Source organism: Silurus meridionalis, chromosome 22 (assembly GCF_014805685.1).
Source record: "Silurus meridionalis isolate SWU-2019-XX chromosome 22, ASM1480568v1, whole genome shotgun sequence".
In the NCBI taxonomy this organism is placed as follows: domain Eukaryota; kingdom Metazoa; phylum Chordata; class Actinopteri; order Siluriformes; family Siluridae; genus Silurus; species Silurus meridionalis.
This window is the reverse complement of record NC_060905.1, coordinates 11,609,882-11,624,573: the sequence shown is the minus strand read 5'-3', so window position 1 is coordinate 11,624,573 and position 14,692 is coordinate 11,609,882. Positions and strand designations below refer to the sequence as shown.

Here is a 14,692-nt window from a genome sequence, read left to right as displayed (position 1 = left end):
ACGACACGGCAAAGCGAACAAACACAAACAAGTAGCTCTACAGCAACATATATAAATCACATGGCCGGAAACCAGTAGAGATTGCAGATCTCATCTCAGTAAAGATTTTGACTAGGGTGTTTGTTTAGTAATTGTGGTGAAGGGGCCTTTATGATTAATATGTTTGATATCATATGTTTGAATGCTTGCTTTTGAGCTCTTTTTAAAACCTATTTAAAAGTAACCTACAGAAAACTGGTCCTAGAGCACTGGTTTGACATAATCAGATGGTTGGTTTGGTGGATAGTTAAGACCATCATTCATTCAGTAGCGTAGCCACAGCAGTCCTCCAGCGCACATTCTTCTGCAGTACCTGGTGTACAGTTATATGTAGGAGCAGTATGTAACTTGCTGGTGCAGTATAAAGTGTACAGTAAATCCTTCATGTATCCTACATTCTGGTGCAGCATGTGAAGCACAGAACATGTTTGTGCAGTACATAGTGTACTGTACAGACTTGCGGAGGTTTGAAGTAATGAACTACAAATACTTTGTTACTGTACTTAAGTAGATTTTTCTGGTATCAGTACTTTACTATTTATTTTTCTGACAACTTTTTATTTTCACTCATCAATATTTTTACGCAAATATCAGTACTTTCTACTTTTTACATTTTCAAATCAGGCTCGTTACTTTAGTTTTAATCTGTTTCCTGACATGATCAATATTTATTCTTCTTATTGTGCACCATTTTCTGCCCATCAACCTATTACTTGTCATTGCGTGGCTTTTTCAACCTTCCACTGGTGTATAATTTCCTGGCCATCACACACCACCGACATAAACTAGCCTAAAAAGATAACAACGAGTAAGGCAGATGTCAACAAGAAATATGGCTAAGGTGGATGGGACAGAGGGAGTCACAGAGATGAGAACAGAAACATTCCTGATCACCTGATCATCATCATCTTTTTTCTGCTTGTGTTCTATATGAAGGTTGTTCACATTATTATAGATAACAAAATTTGAAATAGTTTTATATTAATATATTAATATGATTTGAGGTCCAGTTACCAGTGCGACATTAAAAAATGTAGTAGTGATGGCTACTTTTTTACTTAAGTACATGTCAAAGCCCAAACTTACATTAACTTGGGTAAAAAAAAGTGCAGTATATATATATATATATATATATATATATATATATATATATATATATATATATATATATATATATATATAGGCTATTTGCCTTCTCTGCAGGCCTGTGCAGTATAAAGTGTATAGTGTATTGGTGCTGTACATAACAGTAGGTGTAACTTAGTGGTTAAGATGTTGTACTTCTGATCAGAAGGTTGTAAGTTTAAATACCACCACCATTAAGCTGCCACTGCTGGGCCTTTGACAAGGCCCTTAACCGTGTGGATAAGGATATCTGAAGGATGATGTTAATGTAAATCCTGCAGCAGCATGTAGTGTATTGTACATGCTGGTGCTGTGCGTATAGTGTACAGTAAATCCTGCAGAAGCGTGTAGTGTATTGTACATGCTGTTGCAGTTTGTTTATAGTGTACAGTAAATCCTGCAGCAGCGTGTAGTGTATTGTACATGCTGGTGCTGTGTGTATAGTGTACAGTAAATCCTGCAGCAGCGTGTAGTGTATTGTACATGCTGGTGCAGTGTGTGTATTGTGTACAATTAATCCTGCAGAAGCGTGTAGTGTATTGTACATGCTGGTGCAGTGTGTGTATAGTGTACAGTAAATCCTGCAGCAGCGTGTAGTGTATTGTACATGCTGGTGCAGTGTGTATAGTGTACAGTAAATCCTGCAGCAGCGTGTAGTGTATTGTACATGCTGGTGCAGTGTGTGTATAGTGTACAGTAAATCCTGCAGAAGCGTGTAGTGTATTGTACATGCTGGTGCAGTGTGTGTATAGTGTACAGTAAATCCTGCAGCAGCGTGTAGTGTATTGTACATGCTGGTGCAGTGTGTATAGTGTACAGTAAATCCTGCAGCAGCATGTGGTGTATTGTACATGCTGTTGCAGTTTGTTTATAGTGTACAATAAATCCTGCAGCAGCGTGTAGTGTATTGTACATGCTGGTGCAGTGTGTATAGTGTACAGTAAATCCTGCAGAAGCATGTAGTGTATTGTACATGCTGGTGCTGTGTGTATAGTGTACAGTAAATCCTGCAGAAGCGTGTAGTGTATTGTACATGCTGGTGCAGTGTGTATAGTGTACAGTTAATCCTGCAGAAGTGTGTAGTGTATTGTACATGCTGGTGCTGTGTGTATAGTGTACAGTAAATCCTGCAGCAGCGTGTAGTGTATTGTACATGCTGGTGCAGTGTGTATAGTGTACAGTTAATCCTGCAGAACGTGTAGTGTATTGTACATGCTGGTGCAGTGTGTATAGTGTACAGTAAATCCTGCAGCAGCGTGTAGTGTATTGTACATGCTGGTGCAGTGTTTATAGTGTACAGTAAATCCTTCAGAAGCATGTAGTGTATTGTACATGCTGGTGCAGTTTGTTTATAGTGTACAGTTAATCCTGCAGCAGCGTGTAGTGTATTGTACTTGCTGGTGCTGTGTGTATAGTGTACAGTAAATCCTGCAGCAGCGTGTAGTGTATTGTACATGCTGGTGCAGTGTGTGTATAGTGTACAGTAAATCCTGCAGCAGCGTGTAGTGTATTGTACATGCTGGTGCTGTGTGTATAGTGTACAGTAAATCCTGCAGCAGCGTGTAGTGTATTGTACATGCTGGTGCAGTGTGTGTGTATTGTGTACAATTAATCCTGCAGAAGCGTGTAGTGTATTGTACATGCTGGTGCAGTGTGTGTATAGTGTACAGTAAATCCTGCAGAAGCGTGTAGTGTATTGTACATGCTGGTGCAGTTTGTTTATAGTGTACAGTAAATCCTGCAGAAGCGTGTAGTGTATTGTACATGCTGGTGCAGTGTGTATAGTGTACAGTTAATCCTGCAGAAGCGTGTAGTGTATTGTACATGCTGGTGCAGTGTGTGTATAGTGTACAGTAAATCCTGCAGAAGCATGTAGTGTATTGTACATGCTGGTGCAGTTTGTTTATAGTGTACAGTAAATCCTGCAGAAGCGTGTAGTGTATTGTACATGCTGGTGCTGTGTGTATAGTGTACAGTAAATCCTGCAGAAGCATGTAGTGTATTGTACATGCTGGTGCAGTTTGTTTATAGTGTACAGTAAATCCTGCAGAAGCGTGTAGTGTATTGTACATGCTGGTGCTGTGTGTATAGTGTACAGTAAATCCTGCAGCAGCATGTAGTGTATTGTACATGCTGGTGCTGTGTGTATAGTGTACAGTAAATCCTGCAGAAGCGTGTAGTGTATTGTACATGCTTGTGCTGTGTGTATAGTGTACAGTAAATCTGGCAGAAGCGTGTAGTGTATTGTACATGCTGGTGCAGTTTGTGTATAGTGTACAGTAAATCCTGCAGCAGCGTGTAGTGTATTGTACATGCTGGTGCAGTTTGTGTATAGTGTAGAGTAAATCCTGCAGAAGCGTGTAGTGTATTGTACATGCTTGTGCTGTGTGTATAGTGTACAGTAAATCTGGCAGAAGCGTGTAGTGTATTGTACATGCTGGTGCAGTTTGTGTATAGTGTACAGTAAATCCTGCAGAAGCATGTAGTGTATTGTACATACTGGTGCAGTTTGTTTATAGTGTACAGTAAATCCTGCAGAACGTGTAGTGTATTGTACATGTTGGTGTAGTGTGTATAGTGTACAGTTAATCCTGCTGCAGCGTGTAGTGTATGTCAGTGTTTGACAGTTGTGTAAACCACCCACTTCCGGTCTGCAGATGGCTTTTATTCTGTAGTGAAAATAAAAGAACAGGTGAGGCAGAATAAAGACATGAATTATTACGCCGGTGGATTGGAGAGAAAGTGATGGTGAATCTTGGTGTTCCGTTTTTTTCAGGGTTTGCACAGTTAAAGTAAATCTATAATCGCCAAAAAAGAATTTGAAAATTGTTCCGGAAGTTAGCCACCTAGCATCGCCTGGGTATCGAGGTACACAGCAGGTAATTTCATCCCAATCCGTTTTTTTTTGTTTGTTTTGGAGATCAAGATAAATATAACGGTTATATATCCATATTTCCTTTAATAACGCAATTGTAACCTGCAGACTATATAATGAAGAATTGGTATCTTGTTCTTGGTGTCCGTGCAGGAGATCATTAGCCGAATCGGGGGTGAGAGGAGCAGCTATGGCCGACCTGCTGACTGTTTACGACGACGGAGAGTCCAACACGTTTATAGACTGCATGGTAACTCCAGCACGTGTAATCACTCAAACAATTAAAGGTTGATTTCATAAATACGTGATTTACAGGTGATTTTGGATCGCAGATACAGTTTTTGCTTGAATATAGTCAGATAACCCGGTAAAATGCTTACAATTAATTATACTCCTTTGTTGAGTGTATGGAAATGTGTGTGTTTTTAACAGATCTGTGACAAAAGAATAAGAGGAGACACTAACTATAAGATCCATGTGACCACTTTACAGCATCTGAAGGTATGTAGTGTAAAATACCACCTACTGTCATTAATCATATATATACTTATACATGGGTGTCTGTGTGTGTATATAATTACAATTTCATATTTCATGTTTATCTATTTATCTAAACACACACGTGTGTATTAGAGCACAAGAGTGTGAGAAGGGTAAAGATAATTGGTGGATAGATGCGTGCATATTGAGAAAGATGGATGGATGGATGAAGAAACAGTTTAACGTGGAAGAAGAGTCACTTTATGATCAACTGTGACATTATGTGTTGCTATTCCACCTTTATAACATGTTTTTTCTCTCAGCAATCCCAGTCATCTATCCTTTAAAGATTCTGTACGTTTCCTGGTCTTTGGATTTCTCCAAAACTATTACAGTTTTAAAATAATCGAGTATTGAAAACCGAATTCCTCCTGATGCTGTTATATAAGACTTACAGATGAGTCTTCTTAATGATGTTGTAAAGATCAGTGTTACTGGACCCGTCAGGCCCCTCATATAAACCTGATTCCCATGATGTATTTATTACCTGTTCATGGGAACTGCCAGTTCTTTCTGTTATGCTTGATTGCTTGTCATAATTTGTCACTGCAGTTCCTTCAGTAAAGAAGAAAACCCGTTTCTGGATCTGTACAGTGGAAGACGGTGCTGTACACGTCAAAGAAATGACAACGCTGTGAAAAGACCACAGCAGTAGTGACTGTAAACTTTGTCTATTGAAGATGTACACGGCAAAGCTTTCAGACATTTAAAGCTTGAATATTTCCTTTTCTCTTCAAATTTTAGGGAGTTTTGTCTTCTAGATGAACTGCTGAATGAATAGTCTCCACTTCTAATTTCTGAATAGTCATGTAATTCAGATTTCTAGCCTTTGCTGGAGATTTTTTTTTCTGCAGTTACTGAAAAATGTTGTTTGGCTTTGACTGCAAACAACCAAACATGATTTCTCACCATTAACTGCTTCAAACAAAATTCTCAACAAACATTTCGTCATATTATGTATAAATCCTGTAACTAATTCTTGCCTGAGAAATCACTGTTTTGCTTTCTATCACCGGTAGAAAATCATCAAAGGTTTCCCATCAAAACCTACACAGCAGTAAGAACAATCTGACCAGAATACATCAAGATTCTTTGAGATCCCGATCGATTCTTGTAAGCAGATAAAACGGTGAACCACTGGAGTTTCTGATTCAGATACTAATTTCTGTGTTCTGCTCTTCACAATCTGAAGAGGGATGCCCTTTTGATTTTTAATTTCTATTGCTGCACAATCCTGTCATGTCCACTCTTGTTTATACCTCAATGAGAGAAAATGGATCTGACGTTTTGGATTGTTCTTGCTGTCGATCCCTCATTAAGTTCCCTTGTTTTGCTTTATTCCTGCTTTCTCACGTCGCAGGACGAGGTATAAATGTCGATTTGCACTTTGTCATGATAATGCAAGGTGAGTATTGCACATGATTTCTGGATGGATTATGTTGGTCAAAAGTGCAAAGTGTTGACTTTGCTTTATCCACCGGCAATAACAAATTGCCACTTTATTCCACGTACATAAAAAAAAAAAAAAAAAAAAAGGACAATGTAAGTGTTGCATTTAAACATGTTTTACTTTTGTTTTTGAGAGAAACTGCTGGCAGGTCTCTACTATGATATGCTTTACTCATCTGTACCTGTTTTCCATGCACTTTTGGCCTTAACTCTACAAAGAGGGAGCAAGCCCTAGCGGATAAGGGTAAGTCCACTTCCTGCGTCAAGATCAAGTTCATCATTTATTCCATTAGTAGGCTTTTTTTTTTTTAAAGAAAATCATTTGCCAGGAAATCCCATTATGCATTTGTGTGTAATGGGGGATTAAAATCTAGGGTTTTTATTAGTTTTTGCTCTGATATGTACTGTATGTGTTTTTATTCTAAATTTCATCTAGTGTATTTTTTTTGTTTTGTTCACACATGACCCCTACCAATCTGGTATACTGATCCTGTTCCTCCAAGGTACCTTTTTCTTTTTAAAAGCTGCTTATGGGCTTAACTGCAGAGCAAATAATGTAAACACTGATTAAAAAAAGGAGTGGATACCTAGAGTGTGGATGTCACTCAACTAAATAGTCTGCCTTTGCAAAACAGGGCAGTCTGCTTTTCAACAAGAACAAATTCAGCTGCTATTCACCTGATATCAGACTGTTACAACAGGGAGAATGGAACAGCATTCTCTTTCTATTTCAAAGCACTGTCTTTCCACCGAAAGAGAGCACAGCTTATTGTGCTGTCATGGACTTCTAACCACACATGGCTGTGGTATCACTGCATTTCAATACCGTGAGAATTTGAGCCATTTAAGAGAGAATCTTCAGTTCTAGATTAATAGCTGCATCTCAGAAACCAGGATTCAGATTGGACCTTGGATGCTACATGAGGTCATGAAATCATCCAGTTGATTTTCAAGGATTTTAGCAGACACTGGACTGTGAACTTCGGTTCCAGCAAATGGATCCAAAGAAGTTTCTAAAGATCAGCGAATGTATTTTCTTAGAAATGTGATGTCTGCTTTTAAGAAGACTTTTCTCATCTACAAAGGAAGGCAGAGGCCATTACCCAGTTTGCAGGGATTTTAAAATGGTCAAAGATGAATTGTAACGTGCCCTGCGTGTGTTTGAGCTGCCCCAGTCTTGAAGCACAGATGATACAATATCAGCTGGATACACAGTCACTCAGGGGGATTCGAATCATCCTCTACTACTTAGAAGGCACTGATGTTTTCAGTGCTGAGAAAAATCAAGGTGGACGTACTGACACAGCTGAGTTTGATGAATGTTTCCCTGTTCAGTGGTTATGACCTAACCACAGTGAAGGCAAACATGTCAAGTATTCTTCCAAGCAATCCTCTATAAAGCCATTGAAACCCGTAAGTTGAATGAATCTGAGGTTTCTGAGAAAGAGCATACCGAAGCTCTACAAATAAATGTTGTTTTTCTTGTGACTGCCGAGGTTTATCTGAAGGATGGACTGACGGTGCAGGCATGAGATTTTAGAGATGGCTGATGGATAAAAGTGTAAGCTATATGTGGTAGCCAGATGCATTTGTGAAACTCAAGCCATCTGGTACCAAGACTAAGTCAGCTCTTATACAAGAACTTGGACATAGATTAGATAGTGCTGCCAGTGAATCTTTTCTTCCTGGCAGCTGTTTCAATCCCACTGAAATAAGCACTTGCTCTGGATTGTAGAGTTGGTGTGGGTATGTCCTGGCAAGCAATGCCAGGGCTTTCAGAGTCAGATGTTTCGAACACCGTTATTTCCATTGCAGCTTGTTGCAAACCTTGCATAATTGTAGCCTTGTTCCTATGTTGTAAGTGGAAATTTTCAAATGGAAGAAATGACTTGTCAGAAGTGCACGTTTTTTTTTAAGGTTTAAACCAATGCATTACGGAACGTCTCGGCTACATTTTTCTCACCAACAAGGTTTCTTTTACAAAACTGTCCAGCACACGTCGTCGGATTCTTCACAGGTCTTCACAGGTTTATGACTGGAAGACCAGAACCGATCACATGACTGATCAATTATTTTATTATCATCTTTCTCCCAATTGTTAAACTGTCTTTACCATTGAACTGGCACGAGTTCATAAAGACCAACTTGAAGCACAGATTTTGCAACTCTTATTTTGTATTTGTGCTCCAAGCTAGTAAAATAAAATAAAATAAAAAATTAATTTAAAGTCCTAAATTTTTCATTTCTCCGGGTGTATCACTGATCAGATTGTTTCCCTTGATGTTTTGCTTGACTTATTTGCGCTGACTTTATAGGCCTCGTCCCAAGGCCAACCCCGCTGCCACAGTGGACCAGTATCAGAGAGTACTTGACCTACCTGAACCTTAACGAGCCCATTATTGGTAAGAAGTTGTGATGCATGTGTTTAATACAAAGCATTGTATTTATTGACCATTGACTGTCTTCTGGACATTTTCATGAAGTACACAAACTACTGTGTAGAGTTTGTTTAATAATGTGTGCTATTTATGCTTAGGGCTTGGGGACTTGGTACAAGAGGAGGATTCTTTCTCAAGTGATGGCAAAGCCGTCCTGCAGTACAGGTGCAGACTGTGTGCAGTCCAGATGGACCTCTTTGACATGACCACTCATGTGGTGGGTCGCAGGCACCGGCAGAAATACTTGGTAAGACTGAGGGCTTTCTTTTATCCTGGGTGAGGAGTCAAATGAAGAACTCAAATGTAGCGAGTATTTGTTCAAAATTAGAATTTGATTAGAATTTTCTTTTGTTCTTGAACTGACTGTAACGAGTTTTCTTCCGCGTGCTTTTCAGGAGCGGCATCGGAAAGAGTTAGTGACATGGGAAAAGACTTCAGAGAAGCAAGCAGGTGTTGTTGCGAGGGCCAAGGCTGCAATAGTAGAAAAGCAGGAGGGCTGGGGAAATCCAGTGGTATGTATTCATGCGTTTATCTTTTCTAACTGCTGCATGCTTTGCTAAATACTTTGCTTTACATGGCAACACTCTCATTAGTTACACACAAACAGCTTTTTGTCTAGTCTACATCGCACTTAATGCTTATAGATCTCCCTTCGTTGGTGAAACAAGCATAGTTATTGTATGCACCACAGGCTGTACTATGACTTTCAATATGTAGTATTTTAAAACGTGTAGAAGGTTGAATCATTATTTGAATGGACTTTCATTCAAAACAGAGAGCAAGCTTGCCCAGGAGATAAGGATTTAACATTAAGAAAAAAAATATTATGCATTTATATATACTTATAATGCTCTTATGTGACTTAGCATGATTGTTCTAAATCCCCCCCACCTGATGCGCCACCCACACTGACCTAAACTACATAGAGCAGCTTTAAGTAGGTGGATTAATAATTGTTTATGGATCTCGGATCATCTCTTTAGAATCAGGAACACACGGGAAAGTGAAAATACTGACAACATTAAGTAAAGTCATCCTACTGACTCTCCTACTCCTAATGAAGTCCATAAAGCTACCAGAACCTTTTCATGAGTGATATTAGTAGAATAAATATTATCTCGCAGCCAAAACGTTGTGCCTTTTTATAAAACATACAGAACTCTTTAGCGAGAGATTAAATGTTTATTGCACGTCTTTATTTCCTCATTGTCTGTATTAATGCACTCTGAGTTTGTATTTTATAACAGTGTATTGGTGACCACATTTTAGCCTACAATTTCAGGCATCTAATCAGTGGGACTGGGCAGCACGTTGGAGCTTTTACTTGGCTAGTAGCTAACTGATGAATTAGACTTTTACACCCTTGGACTGGGTTTTTATACAGGCCTCCTGGAATTACTTGACACTGAATCAAGGTTTCTTCCTCATGCCATCTCAGGAAGTTTTTCCTTGCCACAGTTGAGACTGGTATACTGATCGTGGATAAAACAATTATAAGGAAAATATACACAACCTTATAACCTTATAAAGCTCATTGGAGACAATGTCCATTTGTAAAAAGCGCTATACAAATAAACCTGAATTGAATCATATCCTGCTTTCCAGAAAACTGATCAGAAAGATTGTAGTATGAAATGTTCTTAACAGAGAGGGATTGATTTTGTAAAGCAGGACGGAAACTGTGAAATGCCATTGTGAGGGCCTAAAAGGGGACAAGAAAAATTATCTGCAATGGTTAAACCAGTAAACAACAGTTTCATGTCAGAGATTGTCTACAGGATTCGTGAGTAAATCATTCATGTATTTTGGTGGTCTTTTTTATTTTATTTCAGCCACTCGTCAGATCAGAAAGAGGAAGGCTACAGAGAAACAGAGGTGAGTGTTGTACTTGCATCTATTTTTCTACCGTGCCTTTTGATCGTTTGCATTATTACCTTTTTAATACCATCGTTGTTACATAAAAGTGCAATTTATGTTTGTGACCATATAAAAAGGAGCAGAACAAGAGCGCCCACCATTACTCCGAGGAAATGTTTCTTCTGGGCGTGGCGGAGACGAGCACAGCTTCTACAATCGATCGCATATGAAGGAAGATGAGTACAGGGGGCTGTCTCATTACCCCGAGGATAATCAATATAACAAGTCATTTAGAGATGAGGTCTCTCCCCACCCCTCCAGTTCAGGGGATAACCGATATGACGCACCATATTCTAAAGATGACAGGCAGCAAACGTCTTATCGCGAGATCGATTACATGGAAAGACCTAATTGGAAGGAGAAAATGAAGGCAGGGTCTTTTTCAGATGATGGATCTTGCAATCGACAAAGTCTGGACAAAGGTGATCCACAGCCTTATCAAGAGAAATGGTACCCCGAAACAAATTCCAGCAGAGGTGCATACAAAAGTGGAGATGACGATTATTATGAGGAAAACATTTCACAAAGCAGGTTTGGTGAGTCAGGAATAGAGTCTTGGAAGCAAGATAGTGTAAGGATGCAAGAGCCGACGTACACCACGCTCCACGGATCAGGACCCGGCGTAGATAAAAGGCAGTGGCAGGGCAGAAACTTGCCATATACGGAGCAAGGAAGAGACCGTTTCCAGGACATGGATGAACCTGGACATGGGTCTTCTGAGATGCAAGACTATAACAAAAGACCGAGTTACTACCCGAGTGAAGATGCTACACCTGCAAAAAAGCAACGGAAGAGTAGATTCTCTGATGGCTCAACACTAGAGATGAACTTTGCACAGAAGAGGTGAGGATAGACTTACAGCGCTCGTGGTGTACCTATAAGCATACGTTTTGGTAGTCTGAGAAATAAACATTGGCCATGCTCTGTAAGTGGGAGGTGTGGCATTACTGCTCCCCACTTGTCAGTTAGAGCCGCTATAGCTAGATCTGTGTACTCATGTATGTGGAAGAAAGCCGTTTTCTCTAACTCTAAGCACATTATGTGGCCAAGATTTTGCCAAACCAGCTTAATGCCAGGCGTTCTTACTGTAATTCAATCAAACCTTGTGTCTGAATGGGCAAATAACTACAGCCATATTCTGTAATCTAGTGGTAAACCTTTAAGTTTTGGAGAACCTTGGCTTTTCAAAAGGATGACCAACTCCTATTACTTTTTATGTTTGGCCTTATAGTGAAACGAGTGGGCATTAGGATTTCCATTAGCATATAATGCATATAAACAGTAATGTTGTCTTCAACAAGCAAAGCTACTAGCTAATCTTTTTTAGGGGGCATTTTTACCAACTTTATTTTCTTCTTTAGCCAATTTGATTCAGTGGCTTCAAAATATCAACAGAAAGGAAGAGCAGCTCCCACATCTAGTCAGGTAAATATACAGAGCTGAACAAGCTCAATCTGCTTTGTGTTTTCACTTTAACTTAGCGTGCAGCATCAATTTCAGGTCTTTTTTATAAATACCTTGTTGTATTTATTAGGCCTTTGGAAACACTGAGTCAACTGCAGCTCCAAAGATGGAAAATGTTTTGGATATTCTGGTAAGTCCAGACTTTAACCACTGCTTGATCTAACAGTTTCTAACAAGATCGCTTATTTAAAAAAAATTTACTTTAATCAGATTGCAAAAAAACCTTGACTTGAAAAATATTTGTTTTTTTGTAGAATGGCATCCAAATTGAGAATGTGCAAGAGGCTAACTTCTTGAAGGAAAAGTTATGTGATCTTCTTAAAGAGTTCCAATTAAATAAAGCTCAACGCAGTCGGGTAGGAACCGAATTCATTTCATTTCGATATTCTTCAGTAACATTCGATTCGCTGAATTTTAATTTGATGCAGTCTAAATTCTTTTTTTCCCCATTTTCTCTGCAAAGACTTCAACCGAATACAGTGACGGTTATCACGGTGGTAACGAAATGGAGTCGCGCAGAGATATGCAAGAGCCAAGACATTTAGATGACCAAGGATTTCAGGAGCCTGCAAGATATGACCGTGACTTTCAGGGCCCCAGGGATTATTCACACACAAGGCATGTGGAAGAAAAGCCAAAAAGCATGAGGCAAAACAGAGGTCCTGATGAACCGGAATATCAGTGGGATTCTTATAGAACGGGCTCAGCTGGCCGGTCTGATGATCGCATGTCTCGCCATCCAGATGATAGAAGAGGATACAGAGGTTTAGGTACAATAGTCGTCGTTGCCCCCAGCCCCCCCCCTTTTGTCTGTTTTTATTTTATTTTTTTTAAAAATTTTTTTAAGGCTATTTGTATCTTATGTTTGTAATCTAGCAAACCAGCGTTAATTTATTCATTGGTTGATTTAAAGCACTTTTGTACGTCACTTTGGATAAAGGCGTCTGCTAAATGCAGTCAATGTCCTGATGAGTAGTTCTTTGTTTCATTGTTGTTTATTATTCTTCTAGTAAAAGTACACCTTTTATTTTTACCTAAAGCATTGTCTTTTTTCTTTTTTTTTCTTTCCCTCCAGAGTCTGCCTGGAATTCTAGACCTTTAAGGGAGGAAGAAAGGTTCTATCCTGGAGAACACCGTTATCAGCATGACTATCGTTCGGGTGGTGATCTCTACGACCCGTTTGAGCCTTCATCATCTCCACCATTGGAAACCGGCTCTTCCACGCTTGACAAACTCGCCTCCACGCTTCTGGAACTGGTGGCACGCAAAGCGAATTAAACACGCCCGCTATCATTCTGTGTTCAAAAATTAATAAGTCATATAGTGCTCGTGTGATCCTGTATAAGCTTTTTTTTAAATATCAGAACACCATCTTTCATATGGTTAACGGCATACTGATGTCTGTGCGAAATTGTGGTAATAAACACATTTTGTTCCTCACTTCTGCACTCGTTTCTTACCTAAACTTTGCTCTCAATGGCAGCATCTTACTGACAATGCATCATGTTGTCGGCTACGGTATATGAAGTTGCTTGCTTGTCTTTTTACACGGTTGTTTATACACTGATTTAGTAGCACTGTATTTTCCAGGTCAAATTGATTCAAAATTATTGCCAACCTTGGGATAAATTGGGAACAATACTAAAATAATAATGTAGATTTTGTTTTTTTTATTTGTAATATTTAATTGCATGTAGTGTGAGGGTCTTGGTGCAATATCCATGGGATGCCAAGTCCACTTCAGGCTTGAACAACCAGGGGCCTGTTCCAGAAACCAGGATTTATGGCTCAGCGAGTTCACTTTAAAGAAACCGTTTGGCTAAAAAATAAAATTTACACAAGTTCCCCATACCTCATATGTAACTGATTAACCAATGCATGTGTTCTCTTCTTTCACTTTGTACTGATACTCTTGCTTCAAAAAACCTGTTAATCCTACCCTTAGATCCTTTATAACCTGGCAGTAGTGGTGGCTAATACTCTATGAAAGCTTATATGTATTTAAAGTATTTGTTTATTCAAGAAAACGCCTGGTGGTGTGAGTTAACACATTTCTATTAAACGCCATTGTAACTGAGGGAGCATGCAGCCTCTAGCTTCTCACAGAGAAATTAAATGATAGCACACGTAAAGCTTCATGCAACACAAAAATATCAATATAAATCCATTTAATGTGCTTCTGGGTAGGCTTTTCCTTTCAAGCAAAAATGCTTGCACCGGAGACGTGAAGTCCAGCTGGCTTGTTTATCAGGGATAAACAAATAAAAGGAACTACCTTGTATGCAATAAACTTACACATTATTTTATATAACCTTATTACCGCTTTATCTGTGTAAAACTGCTTTGAGATCATGTCCGTTATATAAAGCGCTGTACACATGAAATTGAAGTCAGGTGAGACAGTGCCACAAAACAAGGTATTTGTGTTCATCTGGCTCTGTCTGTCCAGTACCTCACCCACCCTTGACCTCACTACATTTCATGGGTATGCATTTCTTTTACAAAAGCAAAAAAGTATTGTGGGTTCACCATACAAAGGCTGTCCTGATGTTTAATATGTCAGTGTTTTTGTATTGTACTCTGTCTGGACTGATAGATCAGAGCAGGAGTGTGAGTGTATGTATTAGAAGTGAATGATGCTGTTGAAGTCAAGTTTCTCAGCTTAAGACTCCATTTTGTTTTATTAAGTCCACAACATGAAACAATGCCTGGGGTATGAGCTGAAAATAGAGTTACATATTTAAATAAATTGCTAAAATTGCAAACAGATGGCACAGTGATAGGCTTTGGATTGGAATTGCTGGAGGTAATAATTCAATTCAATTCATTTTTATTTGTATAGCGC

At 39.1% G+C, this 14,692-nt stretch overlaps 1 protein-coding gene across 4 annotated transcripts; it reads left to right on the top strand.

Annotated features, from left to right (window-relative positions):
• The first annotated feature begins 3,737 nt into the window (after positions 1-3,737).
• si:ch211-13c6.2 (uncharacterized protein LOC100000125 homolog) lies at positions 3,738-13,287 on the top strand. Of its 4 annotated transcripts, none has more exons than XM_046835212.1 (15): positions 3,738-3,856; positions 3,941-4,032; positions 4,193-4,289; positions 4,472-4,540; positions 6,248-6,272; positions 8,344-8,430; positions 8,565-8,713; positions 8,862-8,978; positions 10,299-10,341; positions 10,461-11,226; positions 11,745-11,808; positions 11,918-11,977; positions 12,102-12,203; positions 12,311-12,617; positions 12,923-13,287. In XM_046835212.1, the coding sequence occupies exons 3-15, from the start codon at positions 4,230-4,232 to the stop codon at positions 13,123-13,125; spliced, it is 2,052 nt and encodes a 683-aa protein (XP_046691168.1). In that variant the 5' UTR covers positions 3,738-3,856; positions 3,941-4,032; positions 4,193-4,229; the 3' UTR covers positions 13,126-13,287. The 4 variants fall into 4 exon arrangements, with proteins under 4 accessions (XP_046691168.1, XP_046691167.1, XP_046691166.1 ...); XM_046835211.1 differs by having other exon boundaries at positions 3,941-4,043; XM_046835210.1 differs by lacking the exon at positions 3,738-3,856 and having other exon boundaries at positions 3,883-4,043.
• The last annotated feature ends 1,405 nt before the right edge of the window (positions 13,288-14,692 follow it).